This window comes from Nelumbo nucifera, chromosome 1, assembly GCF_055504915.1.
Source record: "Nelumbo nucifera cultivar China Antique chromosome 1, China Antique-T2T, whole genome shotgun sequence".
Classification (NCBI taxonomy): domain Eukaryota; kingdom Viridiplantae; phylum Streptophyta; class Magnoliopsida; order Proteales; family Nelumbonaceae; genus Nelumbo; species Nelumbo nucifera.
Window position 1 is genome coordinate 115,317,164 of NC_142649.1, and position 20,868 is coordinate 115,338,031.

Here is a 20,868-nt window from a genome sequence, read left to right on the forward strand (position 1 = left end):
AAATCTTGTACTATCATCCTATCTCTCACTTTGTGCCCTATGATCATGTTTCACCTTCATATCGTGTGTTCCTTTCCTCTGTTGATAGTGTTTTTGCTCCTAAGAATGGGGTAGAAGCCTTATCCAAACCTAAATGGACAGATGTAATGAAGGAAGAAATTAATGCCTTACACAAAAATGGCACCTGGGAGTTGGTGGATCTTCCTGAAGGAAAGGAACCAGTGGGATGCAAGTGGGTATTCACAGTAAAGCATAGGGCTGATGGTTCGGTAGAAAGGTACAAAGCTAGATTGGTGGCCAAAGGGTTTAAACAAGTATATGGAGTAGACTATGCAAAGACTTTTGCTCCAGTAGCCAAGATGAATTCGATCAAAATCCTCCTTTCATTGACAGCTAATCTTCACCTGGGAACTTCACAAGTTGGGTCTTAAAAATGCATTCTTGAATGGTGACTTAGAGGAGGAGGTTTACATGGTTCAACCTCTAGGTTTTTGTGCCAAAGGTAGTGAGCAAAAGGTGTGCAGGTTAAAAAAATCATTATATGGTTTGAAACAATCACCTCGGGCCTGGTTTAGTAAGTTTCACTTAGCTGTACAGTAGATGGGATTCAAACAATGCCAGTCAGATCATACTTTGTTTGTGAAGAAAGCTGAAGGGAAAATTCCAACTTTAATTATGTATTTTGATGACATAGTGGTCATAGAGGATTGGAAGACTGAAATACAGAAGCTGAAGAAATTCCTGGCTACCCAATTTGAGGTGAAAGATCTAGGCCTCTTATGTAATTTCCTTGGGATTGAAGTCGCCCGCTCTCAAAAAGGCATCTTTAATTCCCAAAGGAAATATGTACTTGATCTATTAGAGGATACAAGCAAGTTAAGAGTGAAACCAATTGATTCACCCATTGAACCCAACCATCAACTGGGAGGCAATCAGGGGGAGTTTTTGAAAGATGTGAAGAAGTTCCAGAGACTTGTAGGGAGACTCTTATATTTGTCTATGACTAGACCTGATGTTGCTTATGTAGTGGGTGTCCTTAGTCAATTCATGCATAACCCTAAGACAACTAACTTTGAAGCTGTAGAAAGGGTCCTTAGATACCTTAAGAAGTTCCCAGGAGCTAGTTTTCTATTCCAGAAACATGGGCATTTGAAAGTGGAGGTGTATACAGATGCTGATTGGGCATGGGCAGGCGATGATAGAAAATCTACGAGCGGGTATTGTACCTTTGTGGGAGGAAACTTAGTCACCTGGAGAAGTAAGAAGCAAAGTGTAGTGGGCAGTGGCTAGATCCAGTGTTGAAGCAGAATACAAAGCTATGTCTCATGGAGTTGCTGAAATCATGTGGATAAAAAACTTGTTAGGAGAGCTGGGTTTTGTAGTTAACAAACCTATGCCACTCTATTGTGACAACAAAGCTGCTAACCTAATCCTCCATGATAGAACAAAACATATTGAAGTGGACATGTATTTTATTAGAGAAAAACTTGTGAGCGGAGAAGTGTGCATTCCATATGTCAGTTCAAAAGAACAAAGAACAACTTGCAGACATCTTCACCAAGGGCCTTCATCATGTGCGGCATAATAATTTGTGTGACAAGTTGGGCATGATTGACATTTATGTCCCAACTTGAGGGCGAGTGTTTGAATGCTTACTTTACTTTTTATGTTTGTATTCTGTTGAGTTAGGGTATGTTTGGTCTGGATTTTTTATCATTGTTTATGTACTCTAACTTAAGTAGGGGCATAAGGGTCTTTTCCTTTTTAATTATGGTCACCCTATATATAATAATATAAGCTAGCGCCGCCAGTCAGTTCAATTAACTCCAAAACCTTTCCCTTCTCTTCTTCTTCCTTATTTCTCCTCTCTTCTGCTGTTAATAGACTTCTTCAATTTACACACCTTCCCTTGCATTTCCTTTCCATACATCCTTGGAGGTAAAGACATATAGACCTCTTCATGTAGGTCGCCATTCAAGAAGGCATTTTTAACATCAAACTGATGAAGGAGCCAATCAAAAGTAGTAGTTAGAGACAACAAGACTTGAACTGATGTCATTTTGGCCACATGAGCAAAAGTCTCGAGGTAATCAATACCATACATTTGAGTGTAACCCTTAGCAACCAATCGAGCCTTAAACCTCTCAATAGTGCCGTCAGGATGATATTTAATAGTGAATACACATTTACAACCCATTGGTTCCTTCCCTTCAGGTAAGTCCACAATATCCCATGTATGGTTCTTATGCAAAGCATCTAACTAAGTCATCATAGCATCCCTCCATTCAGGTTTGCACAAGGCTTCTGGTATAGACCTGGGAATCACATGGGGTAGAAACAGAGGCAAGAAAAGAATAATAGGTAGGGAATAGAAGGTTGTAGGACAAATGTTTAGAGATACAATGGGCTGTACACTTCCGCTTGCCTTTTCGAAGGGCAATAGGAAGGTCAAGGTCTGGGAAGGTAGTAGGTGGGTCAGAGGAAGGCTGACCTGTTACCTCAGTAGTGATGGGAGGTGTAAGAGGCTCTAATGAAGGGGTGGAAACAATTTGCCCATGCCTGAATCTTTGTCTTTGGTATCACCTTTGGAAGTTGGTAGCAAGCTGTTCCTCCTACAAGGTAAGGGTATTGACTAGCTGGGTCCCCCCTCCTCTTGGTTCTTTGAAGCTGAATTTTGATGGGAGTAGCTAGGGTAACCCGGGTCCCTCTGGGATGGGAGGTGTACTGAGGAATGAGGCTGGAGAGGTTGTCTTACTCTACTCTACCCCTTTAGGTGTTGGGAACTCTATCTGGGCAGAACTGTTAGCTGCAATACAAGGAATACTTCTTGTAAAAGAAGTGGGCGTGGAGCAGCTTCTGATTGAAGGAGACTCTAAGACAGTGGTGGACTGGTTAAATAATCTGGAGGATGTCACTTGGGGCTACAAAAATGAGCTAAAGAAATTCAAATGGCTGACAAGAAATATGTCTATAATAGTACAGTGGTTTGGGAGATCAGCTAATGCTTTTGCCGATGTCTTGGCAAAACAAGGGATAAATAGGGAAACATTGTTCTGGGCACAACTGTAACTTGTTTTAATTTCAACATTCATGTATTCTCTGTTGTAGTTTGTGTATTTGGAGAGGCTGCTCCTTGCGCCTCTGAGGGATTTTTCTTGTATCTAATCATTATTTTAATGAAAAATGATTTTATTTATCAAAAAAAAAAAAGAAGAAGATGGAGAAGAAGAAGTGAGTTCGGTGGATTTCTCTCTCCCTTCACTAATCTTTTATTAAACTTAATTAGTCATGCTAATTACAAGTCTGTCCGTTAAGTGGGCGGCCAGCAAAGCAGTAACTTAAAAGAACTTAAAAAGAGGTTAACAGGCCCATTAACACATAAAACAGATATAACATTACTTAAACATAAAAGAAATATTAGGGCCCATTTGGCCCAGTCTCTCTACAGTCATCTAAAATAAAATTATCTTATGTTAACTATGACTGAGAAATTGCAACATTATTCATGGAGAAACATCCAATAACTAGTGTTCTTTTCTTATTATAGTTTACATATTCCATCTTTGAGGCATATATCTGAAATTCATGATGGGAAAACCATTTTAATGTAAACATAGTGGTCATGTCATGTATCTGGTAACTCTTTAGCTTACTCATGGAAGCCTTTCTAACTTGTGATAAGTATCTTTTGAGCTATTTTATCTGTACAACTTGAAAATTTTAACTTCCCATAACATGAATACTAAAATCCACAATTTGAGAACCCTTTTGGCATAAAAGAGGGGTTGATGGTTGTTTTTGCACCATTTGGAAACTGATGTTTGATTTTAGGGCTGCAAAATAACTAGTACACTATGATATGCAGCCACCTGTGTCAAGAAGTGTCAGTCAGATACAGTTGGACACACATGAATGTGTCTACTCCTATTTACCTCGAAGATGTACACAAAGGTGTGCCCTATATAGTTTATATTGTAATCCACTGCATTTGTTTGTTTTTTTCTTTTTTAATTTCTATTTGGTAAAATGCAAAGTCCACAAGCATATAAATACATGCCTTCATAGTACATGCAAACATGTTTACATATGTATATGTATAGCCATGTTTAAATGTTTCTGGATTTTGGTGGCTTACTGTGTCTGAAACCCCATGTTCATGTTGAAACATGGCAGTTACATCCATGTGAACAGATTGTAGTTACTATTATCTTCCATGGACTACACTTCTATTTGAATAATGTTCTTGTATAATATCTCTCACAGCACCAAAGGAAATAACATTTGATGTATCAGGTATAATGATATGGTTGATCATTGATGCCATGTACTTATCTCTTAGATTGACACATGAACACCCAAGCCTAAGTTTCACAGATATCAAAATTCTTGATGTTGTTCTATTTTAATGGATTTTTTTTTCTATATTATTGGCTTCCATTAGCTTGCAATTATGAACAAGTATTGGTTGAAACCACAGACCTCATGGATTTTGTTGGGAAATCATTAAGTGGATAAATACCTCAGTTTAGGCATATTTTTTTATTTGGTATTTTTGTTCTCTAACCACAAATTATTTTCATCCTTAGGGCCGTGGGAACGTCCGTGTTAATTCAGGGGCTAGAGAGATGGCTGCAATTTTGGATACAGCATTAATCCAGGCTCTGGTTCTTACTGGGCAATTTTCAGCTGCACTAGAGCTACTTAAAGGTCCCAACTATTGTTATATAAAAATATGTGAGGAATTTTTGCAGAAAAAGAGTTGTAACACTGCATTGCTGGAACTCTACAAGTGCAATGAAATGCACCGTGAAGCTCTAACACTTCTGACTCGATTGGTAGAAGAATCAAACGCGGAACAACAGCAATCTGATCTCACCCAAAAGTTCAAACCAGAAATGATTATTGAGTATCTGAAGGCAAGTCTTCTCATTCAGAGCATACTTTTTTTCGTAGAGAAGCTATAATTCTTGGGAAGATGATGGAAAAATGAACAAGAGTGCTGAAAAAGCAGCAATATGGATTTTATATTAAATTTTGTTTCATTCTATAACATCCTATTGCATCCCATGGGGTAATGAACTAGTAAGGTATGGGGATTCCAGATCAATAAGGCAAGTTTCAATTCATCACTTTTTGCTTGCTTGTGAAGTAATTTTTAGTTTAGTGACCAAGCAGTATATCTATATATATATATATATATATATATATATATATATATATATATATATTGGTGGCCTCAAAAGTTTATAATGAAGAAATTGGGGGTTTGATGTACTAAGTATGAAGCTGATGTTTAATTGATCTTTTAACATGTTCTCAATGGATTTTCTTGTGCAGCCTCTCTGTGGAACAGAACCTATGCTTGTCCTGGAGTTCTCTATGCATGTTCTTGAGACCTGTCCAACACAAACAATTGAGCTCTTTTTGTCTGGAAATGTTCCAGCAGATTTGGTCAATTCTTACTTAAAGCAGCATGCACCAAATATGCAAGCTACATATTTAGAACTTATGCTTGCAATGAATGAAAATGGAATATCTGGAAACCTTCAGAATGAAATGGTGCGAGAATTTCTCCTTTCATATTCCTCATAGCAGTTTTGAAATAGTATTTCCTTCCTAAATGACTGCCATTATCATGTTGTTATTTTTACATAAAAGAGAATTATATTTATTCATCGGTTCTGTTTCATAGGTGCAAATCTACCTCTCAGAGGTACTTGAATGGTATGCTGATCTAAATTCTCAACAGAAGTGGGACGAGAAAGCTTATTTTCCAACACGCAAGAAATTATTGTCTGCTTTAGAAAGTATCTCAGGATATAATCCAGAGGGTCTGTTGAAGCGTCTTCCATCTGATGCTTTGTATGAGGAACGTGCAATTTTGTTGGGGAAAATGAATCAACACCAGCTTGCCTTATCTCTCTATGTACATAAGGTATTACTCTGTGATCTCAAATTTGCATCTCATTTGTTCTAGTTATAACAGATCTAGAGAACTTCATTAAGAAGTGAAATATAGAGTACAAAATGAGACTCCCATAGTTGGAGAACTAAGGTACCACTAAAATGACATTCTTTCATCCCTTCATAAAACAATAAACAAAAAATCTCAAGTCTATCCTGAAAGGGCAGTCTCCCAATACAACTGGCCCTGTCCCACTCCTCTCTAGTTAACAAATCGACTAGAGAATTACCTTATCTCTGCACCCACTGGATGAAGTATTCACATTTAAGGACCCCATTAACATTATTTTTCATTTACTCGATTATAGTAATTATTCTTCAAAACAGTTCAAACTTTTTGCGTCCAACTCATGCATGAGGACTTGAAATGGGCTTCTGAACAGCTGACAATTAGCTTAGTGGTAATTGCATTTTGAACCTTTGTAAGTTCAGAATGTACCATGTTATCCCTCATGGTATGTATCGCCAGAAAAATGGCTGAAACAAGACTAGGCCCAGTTGTAAATAAAGCTCTTTATTTATTTCATAAAGCAATCTGTATATCAAATGCATGCTGAAGATAGAGTTAAAAGAGAAAGTTTTGTCCTCTGGGTTGGGTTTACAAGCTTATTTTATCCACACCCAATTGGTGTATTGGGAACTTGCATGCTATTCTTTTGATTATTAGAGTGAATTTCTCCAACCTTAAGAGGGAAACAAGGGACTTGCTCTAAAAGAATTGGATGGAATTCCAAGGGTCATTAGAAAACAAGGTTATAAATTTTGATTTCAAACCGGGTTTTGACCTTTGATTAGGATTGAAACTGGAGTTTTAATTGAAATCGTGGTAGGATTTTTCATTTCATTTGGGATTCTGTAGAACTTTTAAGTGCAAATTAAAAGGAAAGCATGATTTTTTATTCTACCCTTATTTTCTTTCTTTTCCTTTTTTTTTTTTCATTCTTGTCTCTATTCTAGTTCTTCTATGTATGATGACCATCAAAGCCAAAACAGAATTTCAGAATTTGGAGATTTTGAACAAGACTTCAATCTTTGTTGATAAGTGAAATTGAAGTCAGTTCTGCAGTTTGCATCTAAATTTTGAAATCTAAGATGGGGACCATATGAAAAATTTTCCTTCTTGTTTTGAATAAGCTCTTATGTGGCTATATATATATATATTGTTTTATACATCTTTTGAACCCCCTATTTATTTGTCAAATTTTAGCTTCATGTTCCTGATATGGCACTGGCCTACTGCGATCGTGTCTATGAGAGCGAACAGCATCAGCCTTCTAAATCTTTTAGCAACATCTATCTAACCCTTCTGCAAATATATCTTAATCCTCTGAGAACAACAAGGGAGTTTGAAAAGCGGATAAAAAATCTAGTATCATCTCAACATACTGGCATCCAGAAGGTTGGTTCAACCAGAGCTAAAGGGGCTCGTGCAAAGAAAATTGCTGAGATAGAGGGTGCAGACAACATTCGTATCAGTTCCAGCAGCAACGGTAGCGGGCGAAGTGATGGTGATGGAGATGAACAAAGTGAGGAAGGGGGTTCTACCATGATGATTGATGAGGTCCTAGATCTTTTGAGCAGGAGATGGGATAGAATTAATGGAGCTCAGGCTCTTAAACTCTTACCAAGGGAGACTAAGCTACAGGTACAACCTGATTCATAAAAAAGCTTTTCTAACTTCTAAAATGCCATAGTACTCCATTAAGCTTTTACAATGTATGGAAAACAAAGATATACATGAGAGGAGAGAAAATAATTAAGAAACAGAATTTTTGGTACAAAGATGATCTACTTGCATCTTTAGCTTCTCCTTCTAGTCTAGTATATAAATGCAAGACATAATATAACTCTTTCTGTATAACATGGCAAACATGTTGACCAATTGGGATAACATCATCTCATGTCAAAAAATTCAAAGTATTAATACATATATTTATATATATGAAAAAAGTAAGTTTTTTCTTGTACTAATCATCTGAGGTATAAAAATAGGGGTGTGCAAAGGTATTTCTTGTATTAGATATTAAAAGGGCAGCACAGTGCACAAGGCCCACCAATGTGGGGTCTGGGGAGGGACAGATGTATGCAGCCTTACCCCTGCACATACAGAGAGGCTGTTTCTAAGATTTAAACCTTGGTCACCCAGGTTGCAATGGAGCAACCCAACTGTTGCGCCAAGGCTCACCCTCATTGTATTAGATATTGTAATTGATAATGTCAAGTTTTTTTGGGGTTTTAATCCTCTAATCAGTTGATTTTTCTTTCTTTTGCATGCTAAATCTCACTTATTATTTTGTATTATCCTTTTTTCTTTTAATTTAATGAGATGTGTTCTTTATTATAAAAAAGGTCCTAGTACTCGTTGTTAGGCCCCACAAAGCCTAACTAGCTTTCCCTCTATCTAGAGAGTTTGCAAAAAGAAATCACTGGTCTTTGTCTCTTTGAACTCAACTGAACAAGGTGTTCATACTAAACACCATTATCCAAGGGTCAAGCTTCCTGAAGATAATGATAGATCTGCCAAAGGCCTGAACCTCCTGCATCCACCTAATGACCTCTTGAGTGTCTCCTTGAATCTGCTGCATCCTAGATAAAGGTCCAATGGCCGCCCCTGCAGTGAAGATAGCAATTCAACCCAAATGGATTTCCTGATGCATATGGGTCCTGATTCCTGAATGGTCAATTGATGCCTGATACTCCTTGGTTTCCAATGTTGCAACTGTCAAAGCAGTTATTATGCACGTGTATGTACATGTACATATAGATACAAGGAACTAGTCTGTTTATTGGGTTGTTTAATTAAGTCTAAACAACACAGGAATCTTCCATGCGACAAGATCTTTTGGGTCCCAAAAGAGAAGAAAACACAGATTTGGTTCTTGCCTTCTCTTATTCTTTCTTCAATGTGGCCTACCTTTTTCCTGGGCCAATATAATTATTAAAAACCTAAATCTAAATCTGATCCAAAATCCCATCAGATTTAAGGGGTCTAAGATCAGATTCAGATTCTTTTGGATTTTGGATTTAATCCGAGTCTGTTTCACCATCTTAAAATAATGAAAAAAACTTAAAAATTATAAATAAATTAACCATTCTTTGACAAACATATAGAATCAATTTGTATAAAATATAAAATGATGGATTTATCAATCATAAACTTATATAATTATATATTATTATGCATGTTATATACATGATTATATATGCATCTATATATAATATAATACACACATATTATATAATTATATAATTTCATCAGACTTGGATCTTAATGAGATGAAATAGGGTTAGATCTGCATCCAATCCATTCAAACAGATGCAATTTTTAAAATCTGAATCCCCATCTGTTTATGTAAACAGATGGCCAAATAGGAAACAATCAAATATTTGCACTTTTGAATGGGATGCTATTCATCAATTTACTTTTGTTTAATTGTGCTTATGAGTCATATAATTTGATTCTGTGTGTCATTGAGGAGTTCTGTTGTTTTGACAGAACTTGCTTCCATTTCTTGGACCACTTCTGAGAACAACCAGTGAAGCACACCGTAACTTCTCAGTGATCAAGAGCTTGCGACAAAGTGAGAACTTGCAGGTGAGTGTGAGTGCTATGAGTCAAAATGTGCAGTATCCATTGCACATTGTGATTCTTCTATACCAAACATTAATTCAATTGTAATATTCTATTTCAAGTTCTTCTGGACATTGCCAATCACAAATAAGGGTAGGAATTTTATACAAAGAGGATGAATAATTAATGGTGACAATCATCTGTTCAACTCAACTAAATGGTGGAGGTTTTGTAAGTGACCATATAATGGTTGCTCAGACCAGCCTGCTATGTATACTATGTGTACTGGCATGCCTTAGACACTCTAGTCTGTACAGGACTGAGCCTAGACCTCATTGAAGTCTGAATCTTAAACAGACTAGTTATAGACTTATAGTCTCATTTTTCAATTTCTTACTTTGATGCCCTCAAAATTTCTATAGCATTACTTGAAACCAACCAGAGAATTTGCTAAATTGAGGTATTTAGGAAATCTACTTGTTTTATGAAGCAGGTGAAAGAGGAACTTTATAAACAAAGGAGAACAGTTGTGAAGATAAGCAGTGATAGCATGTGCTCTCTGTGCAACAAAAAGATAGGGACTAGTGTTTTTGCAGTCTACCCCAATGGAAAGACACTTGTGCATTTTGTTTGCTTTAGAGACTCACAGAGTATGAAAGCCGTGGTGAAAGGGTCACCTTTAAGGAAGAGGGCCTAATTTAGCTTTTACATTCCTGAGTAAGATCGCATCTCCTTGTTTTTCCTGGAGTGAAGTTGGTGAGAGACATGATGTCATGTGAACCTTGTTATATGACATCTCATGTCATTTGTTTATCCCTCTTAATACAGGCATGACTAAGAAGTAAAGCATCTCATTGCAATGCTCCCTAGTGCGACATGTGAGAATTATAACTAAGTTTGTACATTTGGTTTCTATGAAAATGGAGCTTTGTGTGTGTGTGTGTGGGGGGGGGGGGGTGTGCTTTATTTGCATCTATATCAATCTTGTTATTCAATGTGTGTGTGTGTGAGAAGCATCAAGTCTAGCAATCTTGTTATTCAAGTTGGTTAAAGGATGTATTTAACAATGTTCGTGCGAGCAACTAGTCCTGCATGGCAAGATTTAGTCATCAGCAATGCCACCGAAAGAACTGTAGTGCAAAAATGTTTCAGGAAGAAGAAACAAAATATATTATCTTACAGCTTTTTTTTTTTTTGTTTTTAACCAACTAAAGCTACATTTTGGGAAATTGGTTGTGAAGTTTATATATTTAGTGTTCGGGGAGAGGCGGGATTTGTATCTGTATATTTCCCCAAATTAAACGCAAAATGATATGCTTGATAACAATTTTTTAATGCACATATGCATGCATATATACACTCATATATACTTACACATTGATACGCTTGTTAACAAGAACTATCCCAAAAAATAAATAAATAAACAAAAAGCTTGTTAAAGGGAACTTTCTGCTACTGTCGATTTAGTGCAGCAACAATTCACAAATTGGGGTGTATCATACTGATCATATACTCTGTCCACATGCTATTTAAACAATCACTAGTACCCAGGATTCCTCATTATTAGGAAAAACAATAATTCCAGATGTGCGTTGTAAATTTTGAAAAATTTCTCCCTACTTCAACTTAGTTCAATGCCCCAATCTAGTTCATTATTATGTAGGGATTAGGGAGCAAATACAAGGTTTAGAAATACAGTACTGTACATATTTATACGTACAAAGTTTTGCTATCTACCTATTTGTATTTGTATTTCTTCCAAACTGAGCCAGAATTTGGGCATTAGATGGAATATTTTCTATTACTTGACAAATTAGCACAACCGAGGGAAGAAAGACCATATAAAAGTGAAAAGGACAGGGCAGAGCTCGGATCTTCAAACTTTTTCCACATCCCCAATTCTCTACCCACAGAACACTACAGGGTACAGGCACGTGTTGGGGAATATCTCCCCAAGTCCCTTGTCATTCATGGGGAGATGTTCCCATTACACTGTATTGTGGGTAGGAGATAGAGTGGTTCAAAACAAATAAACAGGTGGTTCATCATTTCTTCATTGTTTGAAACAAGTGGAATGGTAGGTAAATCTGGTCGAACTGTGGATCCTACCTTTTTCTATACTCTATAGTGGCAGTGACAGCCAAGGTATTTTGCAGCTTTTGTGTTGCTTCCCAGCATTCCTAGCAGAAGGTATTCTGGTTACTAAGGAAAAATGTAATCTAATGGAGACATATGTAGTTTCATCCAATTTTGATTATACTTTATTACAAATTAATTTACAACCTTAACCTCTGTTTGATTACCGTACAAATCTGATCCGAATGCAAAATTTGCATTCGGTTTAATTTTGTATTCATTTGTTTGTAATTATGATTTGTGTTGCTATCCAAGATTCAAAATATTGCAATGTATTGGTGTGCATCAAGCATCAACACATGTGTTCACTGGATCACCAGTTGTTAGATGATTTATTTATTTATTTTTCAAACGCTAATAAGTGATGTAATATGCCACCACTCACCAGTCAAAATTTTAAATAAAAAAAATTGGAAAATAAAGCATTTTGATCAAGACAAACTTGAGATATGCAAAATTTACATATGGAGAATATCGATAGTTTGAAACTTGTTGTTATCTCATACAAAATTTGTATTTTTGGCTCAGTTTGAAAAGAGTACAAATGCAAGTATGTACAGTATAAATAGATACAAAATATTACAAAATATCAGATTTTGCATTCTACATATTTATATTTATACTCCTTCCAAATTAAGACTTTGTCCCATTTGCACATTGGCAATACAAATCTTGTCTCTTAAAAACTGATGCAAAATTTGCACTACCTTCTACCTCAGTTCAATCTCATAAAAATTGGAGACTGCATCATTTTACTTCTTCCCTCACTCCAAATGAATAACCCTCTTACCTCCATCCTCTTTTCTTATAAGGTGAGAACAATCAAGTATCAACAACATAATTTTACTTCTCACAAACAAAAACTTGTAATCAATCATCCAGTATCATTAAATTGGTAACCAATCAAGTAGTTTTTTTTATCAAATTTATAAGGGGGTTTTAATTTGTCAAAGCCTTCTCATATCATGTCTTTCCGATATCATAGTTTTTTTCTCACAAAAAAATACTTGAACTTTTTTTACCAAATTGGATTTCAAGGCTGAAAAGATATGATGCAAAAAAAAAAAAAAAAAAAACTAATAACCAATCAACGGGCATAAAAGTGATAAACAATCAAGTGGATTTTCATAAAAATTCACGGAGTTTTTTGATTAATAAAACCCTTTCCCATATTTCCAGCATCATAAACTTTTCCTTTTCATCTTATTGGCGATTGCACGAAGTTCCTTTTTATCATGTGACATCATATTGGGTATCATACTTTCCGGCATCATAGGAATTGCTAATAACGAGACGACAAAAACAAGCTTGATACGAAAAATAAAAAGCAGTTAAAAAATGAACGCTGTGTCACGTCGCTGTGGTGACAGTTCAATGCCTCCTCTTTTGCCGTGACGCCACTTGTCCATCTCATCTGCAAACAATACTTCCGGTTGTACCATTTTCATGCTTTCATCAGCCGGATTGTTACACGTGGATCCCACATGTCACGCTTACGTGGTGTATCTTGACTCGCGTGTAGGATTCAGACATCATCACCCACCCCACCCATGATCTCATTCTCATCATTTTGCTTCTGCTCCCTGCTGCTCTGCCCACTCGTCTAGCAGTTTTTGTTTGTTATGGTACAGCTGGACTCGATGGCCTCTTACATGAGCCACATGGACAATGATGAGCCCAACTACACTCTGTCACTCTACACATACATTCAGCCTGTTTAGGGGAGTAGGAACATGTTGATTGTTACTCCTCCCGTATCTCTATGACTATGGGACCTTTTTCCAATAAATATACTGCCCGGGAAAAGCTTTCCCACCCTCCAATCTTGTAATTTATAAGAAATAAAAATTAATGCTGGAAATAATCGTTCTAGGCATTACTTCTCTACTTTTCTTCTCTCTTCTTCTTCTCGGGCCGTTGGCCTTCACAAAGTTAGAACGGTGGAAAATGTACAGCTTCTTGGCCAGCCTTGAGCGAGGGAAGTCGATGCCCGAGTCCGTTTCCGCCAAGTCCTAGCTGCCGTCTGGAAGTTTCCCGGCCGGGATTTTCTATAAACAATCTCGATGATTTGGTAAATAATTCGAACCTAATCCTGGTTTGGTTTCGGAAAATGTCCAAACACTCCAACAGAATCAAGTATATATTTCTTACTCTTTTTTTTATAAATAAATAAAAGATTCATATCCCGAAAGCAATGAAGCATATTCTCCAACCAAATGGAATTTGTTTTTTTCCTTTTCTGGAATTAGATGCTTCTGAGAATATGAGTTGTTTGTTCTTCCTTTTTTTCCTTTCTGCTGAGAGGAGAGAGGAGAGGAGACTCATTTTTCTTTTTTCTTTTTTTTTTTTTAATTTATCCATTCACGCAATGGGTTGAACGCGAAGAGTTTTATATCCAGTTTTGTCTGTCTTATCCATTCATGCAAAGAGAATCGACTTTTTCGCATGTGTGTGAGCTGGAGGGTGCGCAATGCGCACGATGGAGATGCTTTTTCTTCCTCGGTTCCACTCTCCCCGTCAGCGCACTGCGCCACTTGCCACTCCCAAAAGCTTGGTAGTTTTTCCGTAGACAGAAAGCGTCAATTGACAGCCACAGCCTTTGGAGTTGTGGATCAATCTTGATGACTGTGCTAATGATATAGCCATGCATCCACGGCGCAGGTTATAGGCGCGGGCGCACGCGAAGCAAGCTTTCTCTCTCTCTACTCCCCGCCAAAACCACGTGGCGCATCGTAATTGTAAAGCCTGGCCTAGCGTAGCGTAGGACTCCCCCACAACTCAACTACTTCATCTTGCTCTTCCAACTGCAACCAGAGTTGACGAGAATTTAGGAGGAAGCTCCCCTTCCGAATGTGGTTCCCTCCAATTTAGTCTCTTTTCTTTCTGTTGCTCTCTGTAGTTCTTTTCCACCTAAACAACATGAATTAAAGATTTAATGTCTCCTCCAATATCTTCGTCATCGTCATCATCATCGTCAACAACAGCAACAACTAGTCGAGCGACAACGTTTCAAGGAACTGATTCGATTTATCCACTCACGCACACTGCTCCGAGATGCATCTTTAAATTCAAGATGCGAATTTCAAAGAGGCCGTTTTCAATTTGCCTGTCTATTCTCTCGCTTGATCTCTCTCCTCCTTTCGCCTCCGGAATTGGATTTAATTCGGGAGTTCTTGGTTCTCGTCTCATTTCTGGAGTCGACTGTCCATCTCTAAGGAGGCGAAGAGGGATATTCAACTTAGGAGGTTCGTCATTTTTACTCTTTGTTATTTTTATTTTTTTTCCATCTGCCTTTTCTTACTATTGGGTTACTTGGAGCTCATTGTTCACGCTAACTTTGGTGATTTCTAGAGTATTTCTTTAGGTTTAATCGGGTTTCATAGTTGAGTTGTTTATGTTGAGAAGGAGAGTGTAGAGATAGTAAATTGTTTTAGGAGGAAGGGCTGCTTTTTACTTGGAAACTTGAATTTTTAGGTATTACTGGAGCGGGTTCGAGTTGGAACAGCCGAACAGGGCATCGTGCACTTTGGGTTGTTTCTATCAATCATTAAGGTAAGTTGCATACTATGTTGTTTCTAGGCTAGTTTGCTAAATAAGGGTCGGTAGAGTTTCTTGTCCAATATACGGGATTTAACCTTTCCAAATTTGAGAGATACGTGGTATTAGGATTTAGAAGTGGTTGTTCTGTAAGAATTAAGATGCTGTGGGGGAAAATAAGAACAATTTTTTATTTGGACTCCATGTGTTTACTGAATAAGTAAAAGGGATTTGTTGGAATACATGGAACTAGTAGCTTTCTTGTAATTGATTTAACAACTCATTTCTTGGTGCCTGATTAGAGGTATTGCTTCAGCTGTTGTTTATGGAAGTGTGGAATGAGTATTGATGATGCGGTTGAGCTTATTTGGTTTGCTTGTGCTAAAGGAGGCTAACTCTATCCAATTGTTGGCCTACCCATTTCCTACATTTTTTCTGTGAATTTCAAATTTTAACTTTACTTGGTCTTGAATTTTGATCTTATATATGATATCATCTACAGACATCCATATGACCTTAAGATTTCATTTATGTTCAAATGAAATCAAGAACTGCACTATTTTTAATAAATATAATGCTATGGAACTTTCCAAAGTTTCTTTTGATTATGTACACAGTTCTCTCTCCCCACCCCCACCCAATACACATACAAAACTCCATTCACTTTTGATCACTGATAGATTCTTTATGTTGGAATGGTACAATTTCTGTATGATATACAACAAATATATTGTGAGAAGGTCATAGTAGAGAGAAGGGGAATAATGAGCAAAATTCATCAATTCCAAATCTAACAAAAGAGAAATGTTTTCATTTGATTCTTGTGATGACACAGCAACTTGTGGCTTGAGTTTTGTTAAGAATGGATATACAAAAAAGAGGTTGGATGGGTAAGGTTTTAAGAAAAAAACCTGTGATGAGGAGATTGAAGATGTCATTCCTGTCTATGAAGTTAATAACAAGCTAGATATGAATCTTGTGGTTGAAAGAGAAGTTCAAGTTGGCAAGAAGCTGGGGTTATTTTTCTAGGTGGTGAGGAATTTGCAATAAAAGTTTTTAATTTTTTAGGGCTAGAAGGGAAAAAGAAAAGGCAAAAGTTAGGGTGTGCAGTTGAAGTTTAAGGAAAGACATGTGATTCATAGTAGAGAGGTGAAAATTTTAAACTAAATGGAGTGAAGATGGAAGACGAGGTTTGAAGGAAGATTAGTTTTATTTTCTGACACTATGAGGGTGATGACTCTAGGATTTGGTTGTTTTGAGCGTTGTTGTTAGTAGTGACTGCTGTTGTACCTCTTTTCTCTTTCTTATTGTAGCTCAAAAGAAAGATTAACAAAAAATAAAGAGACTTATACTTGAAGGGGACTCTAAGGTTATTATCAGCTGGCTGAAATGAAATGAGAAGATTCCATGGTGCTTCCGGAATGAATTTAACTGGTCTCTCAATGGATTCCAAGATCAACCAACTGCCTAGCAGATCACTTAGCTAAGCAAGGGGTTAACAGAGAGCATTGTTTCTGGGCTGAATAGTAAAATAAAAAAGTTTAAAGTTTTCTGTTGTTTAACATTTCCGTGTTAAGTGTGTAAGGGGTAGCCAAAGCTACCTAAAAGCTGTAACTTTTTCTCTTAATTAATAAATTTTTTGTTGCTGATCAAAAAAAGAAAAAAAAAGAGACTTATACTTGTCTGTATGTGTTTGCATGTGCTACACCTTGGAATTGCCTAATGCCTTGAGATTGAGGTGTATTCTTTGACTAAATGTAGGCTTAATTGTAATTGTTTTGAAACATTGAATTCCTGGGCCTTATTTATTTGCATGTGAAATAACAGAGATTAACAACTGTATGGTAGGTCCTTGTCCAGAAAACAGATTGTTTTCAGAAAAAAAAAACAACAATTTAGTTTGTAGTCACTTATGCATAAAAAAAAGTTTGTAGTCACTTTGTGTTCAAGAAATGAAGTGCAACCAGGCATGTGAAAATTACCTTTTTTTTTTTTAAAAACAATCCTTATGTATGTATTTATGTTTGTATCCATGTATTAACTATTAAATTGAAGTATACTCTAATTTACCATAAACAACCATTTTCTGTTTTTTTATATGCAACCATAAACAGGAGTGCAATAGATAGAGGTAGCTGTATGGAGTCTTCTATTGTATTCATTATTCCCCTCTTCTTGTTTCTTGTCCTTGTTTTCCTATGATCAGCTATTATATTACTCTTTTTTCATTTCTCTCCCTTTCAATGAGGTTTGTCATTGTTGATTAAATAAGATTTTTATCGTCATACTCACAGTAGTTTACAATCCCTTTTGCTGTTAATGCTATTTTATGATCACTATTAGGATATGGTGATTCACTATATAAATGTAACAATATTTGGTTGTCATAAAATCAAATTGTTATTCTAGATTTAAACATATTACATGTTGATTTATTTATATATTTTTATGATATATCACACATATTTATGTTTACACATATTTATATGATATTATAGTACCATTTAATGCTAATTTTGCAATCAATTTCAGGGTTTAATCGATTTCATACAAATAATATAATGGATGGGATGACATCACAGTATCAACATCCCATTTCTAATGATGCTGCTCAGGATCGATGTATTTGGTCATCTCATGAAGGGGGGCACAAAATTGATATAGGAAAACAGATCTTTTGCAACAGATCTTTAAACATGAAAAATATTGTTGCAGTTGGGTTTGATATGGATTACACTTTAGCACAGTACATGCCTGAAACGTTTGAATCCCTTGCATACAATGGCACAACTAGAAAGCTGGTTTATGATCTGGGATACCCTCCAGAGGTTTGTGTGCATTGTGCGCTTCATCTATATTTACCTTTTCATGAATAACTGACAATGTTGTCATGTTTTCTGCATTTATTCAATTCTGAAAGATTATGCAAACTGATATGGAGAAAAAAACTTCCCCAAATGATTAGCTACTAAATCCCATGGCTTTTCAGATTTCATCAAAATCACTGTTTTCTAATGGAGTTATGTAGGTTTAATTTACTAATCAGATGATCCTAGCATGACATTTTGTTGTTGGTTGATTTCTTATGTGTGTAAGCTTTTCTATGACAAGCAAGCTATGTAATCTTTTCTTTAATAAAATGTGAAGTTAACAATAAAAAAGAATCCTAGTATGATCTTCAATGATCTTCACTTAATGTTATTTGGTGTCCAATTTTTAATTGAAAAAGAATGAAATAAAATAAAAGAGAGGTTTCACTTGTTATAAGATGGGGGTCGGGTGAGGTGTAGAGTATTTCAATCCTGAACCAGTCCAACCTCCCATAATATATTTACCACATGCATAAATGTACATTGTGTATTGTGTTATGCATACATGTATATATTCACACTATTATGTTCCCTTTAGAGTATATGAGTGTGATTATATGAATTATGTAATGATATTTGTATAAAATTTCCTTTTTTATAGTTCTGAATTGGGCTATAAAGAAAATGAAAGAAGTGAAAGGCATGAGTAAGAAGACTTTCAAACCTAACCAACCCATGATGCTTGGGGCCATGCATTTCCTCATTAGTTTAGTTTGTCTTTCGATGTATCCAAAAGAGAAACCTGACCAATCCACCTAGGCTTGATTGAACCTCCACCTAAGCCCCCACAAGCCTGAGTCTGGTGTGGATTGTGTTGGGTTTAGCTTGGGGTGGTCTTGGGTCCTCAGGTGGGCCAGAGGTCCATGTCTTAGGGTTGGACATGGTTTTCCCCAAATCTGGTCCAACCTGCTCAAGTTGCACCAGCAATTTTATTAGATAAAGTTGAGATGGATTTGAAGGGATGAGAGATCCATCCTATGGACGCCCAAAAGATTGAGGAATAAGGGGCGAATTTCAAAAATTTTTCTCTCCCTTCAACTGGGAATCGTATTCCCCATTTAGAAAATCATATTTTCAAGGATCAATTCTGAACCATAAACTGAACCAGATCTGAACAAAAAGGAGTGGGAAGGATTATACCTGATACGGAGAAGTAATATCTCCCAATGAAGGTGTTCACGCCCAAGGAAGGATCCAAAGACTGCTCCCACTGAAGATGGTGCAGTGCAGGTGGAGCAGAATCAGTAGTGTTCTTCTCTAAGAATTCTGTCCTTCGCAAGAATCAGCAAGATGGTACGTGAGCACAGCTTCCTTTCAATCCTTTCTCAAAGGACTGATGTCAAGATCCAATCTTGACTTCTCCCACAAGTGGAGATCGAACTAGCAAACAGGGCGGCAAGAACAGGGAGGCGGCAAGAGAGTATTTGCAGGGAGCAGAATTCTCTCTTCTTGATTTCAGCACTAAAGAAAACCTGATGATCTGTGTGTAGTGTATATCTAAAGGCTGCCGCCCCCTTCTTCTTTTATAATCTTAAAGGGATCAGCTCCTAATCAGATTAGGAGTTGCTAATCCAAATCACATTTGGGTTAGAAGTCCCTTTAAGTGATAAGGGATAATCCTTATCTTATCTGGAGATCAGATTAGCCATCTCCTAATCTGATTAGGAGGTTTCCAGATCTAAATCTTATTTAGATCTTGGACTCTCTAAGTGGATAGGGTCTAAGCCCAATCCTATTAGCTGATCCACTTCAGATTTCGCCCCTTTATTAACTAAATAAACAACCCAGTTTGAAATGGGCTTTAGGCCCATTAAGCTTATGTGCTCACTTAACCCTCTTAACTGCTGCCCAGTTGGGCTTCCTTGTATGGCGTGGGACCCAAGCATTGATCTATACATCAGCCACATGGGTTCGGCCCAGCCTTTGTTACAAGGCCTGGCCGAATACACTGTTAAAGACGGTGCACCCCTTGAAACCCATCAAATGGGCTCTACGGGCCCAATACTTACCCTAAGAGGTCCCCTGGGCCAAGCCACTTTGTAACACCCAGGGACTGTGGGCAGATGCAAGATTAGCCCATCAGGTATTATCCTCAATGGTCTTACACTTAACCTCTCAGCCCATAATGATCATACACTGCCCGACAAGAGATGACCTCTCCCTCGGCTGCAAGGAACAGTGTTGCACTCTCCACTCATATGGATCCCGGGAATTAAAACCTTCTTGCAAACATTTTAGAAACCATATATATACTTTTATATCTTATATAAAATATATTTTGCAAAACAAATCTCAACGGTTGAAATAGGCTGCCGGCAGTCTTGGTTTCCATCAGTGAGAGTGCATCCCCGATCATTACCTTTGTCCGGCAAAGGGGCTGATCCTGTCACTATGATCACCCACTCGGATGAATTCTCGGACTGTCCCAACATACCCAGGTTTTGACCCCCGCTAAGGATCTCACTGATTGGTACATCAAAGATAGCCCAATCCGACACCTAGTGCAGTATCATAATTGAGTCTAGGGGTCGGGTGTAACTTTCCAGTTTTGCCCATCAATCTCCAAGGTCCCGGGCAATACTGGAAATCTGGTCCAGTTCAAAGATTCAATTAATCCTACACTGTATGTGCCTAGGGTCTCACCCTGGCAGCTGAGACAGGCCACCCCAACCGACTTGGTGGCACTACAGTGTCAGCCTTGTCAGGATAGGTCTCCCCAGACCGACCCACCGGCTGTGAACATTCTAAACTAACACGAGTCTCATTAAGTGTCCAGTTTAAGGGTATTAC

The 20,868-nt window shown here is 37.2% G+C and overlaps 2 protein-coding genes across 12 annotated transcripts in view; both read left to right on the plus strand.

Annotated features, from left to right (window-relative positions):
* The window catches only part of LOC104601865 (vacuolar sorting protein 39-like), a 43,669-nt gene extending 32,943 nt beyond the window's left edge, over positions 1-10,726 (plus strand). The window contains exons 7-13 of one of the 2 annotated variants that reach the window (XM_010265362.3): positions 4,587-4,916; positions 5,338-5,559; positions 5,693-5,935; positions 7,172-7,609; positions 9,461-9,559; positions 10,029-10,252; positions 10,364-10,726. In XM_010265362.3, coding sequence (XP_010263664.1) covers positions 4,587-4,916; positions 5,338-5,559; positions 5,693-5,935; positions 7,172-7,609; positions 9,461-9,559; positions 10,029-10,232 — 1,536 coding nt within the window. In that variant the 3' untranslated portion in view covers positions 10,233-10,252; positions 10,364-10,726. Of the gene's footprint in view, positions 1-4,586; positions 4,917-5,337; positions 5,560-5,692; positions 5,936-7,171; positions 7,610-9,460; positions 9,560-10,028 lie in introns of both variants that reach the window. The other variant, XM_010265360.3, reaches the window with a different exon arrangement.
* Positions 10,727-13,535: 2,809 nt separating this feature from the next.
* LOC104601863 (uncharacterized) overlaps positions 13,536-20,868 on the plus strand; it is a 32,510-nt gene continuing 25,177 nt past the window's right edge. For 2 of the 10 annotated variants that reach the window (XM_088893275.1, XM_088893276.1), the window contains exons 1-3: positions 13,540-13,742; positions 14,333-14,916; positions 17,741-18,036. In XM_088893275.1, the coding sequence (XP_088749401.1) occupies positions 14,607-14,916; positions 17,741-18,036 (606 nt within the window). In that variant the 5' untranslated portion in view covers positions 13,540-13,742; positions 14,333-14,606. Of the gene's footprint in view, positions 13,743-14,332; positions 14,917-15,145; positions 15,224-17,740; positions 18,037-20,868 lie in introns of those variants that run through there. The other 8 variants (XM_088893290.1, XR_735980.3, XM_010265356.3 and 5 more) reach the window with 8 other exon arrangements.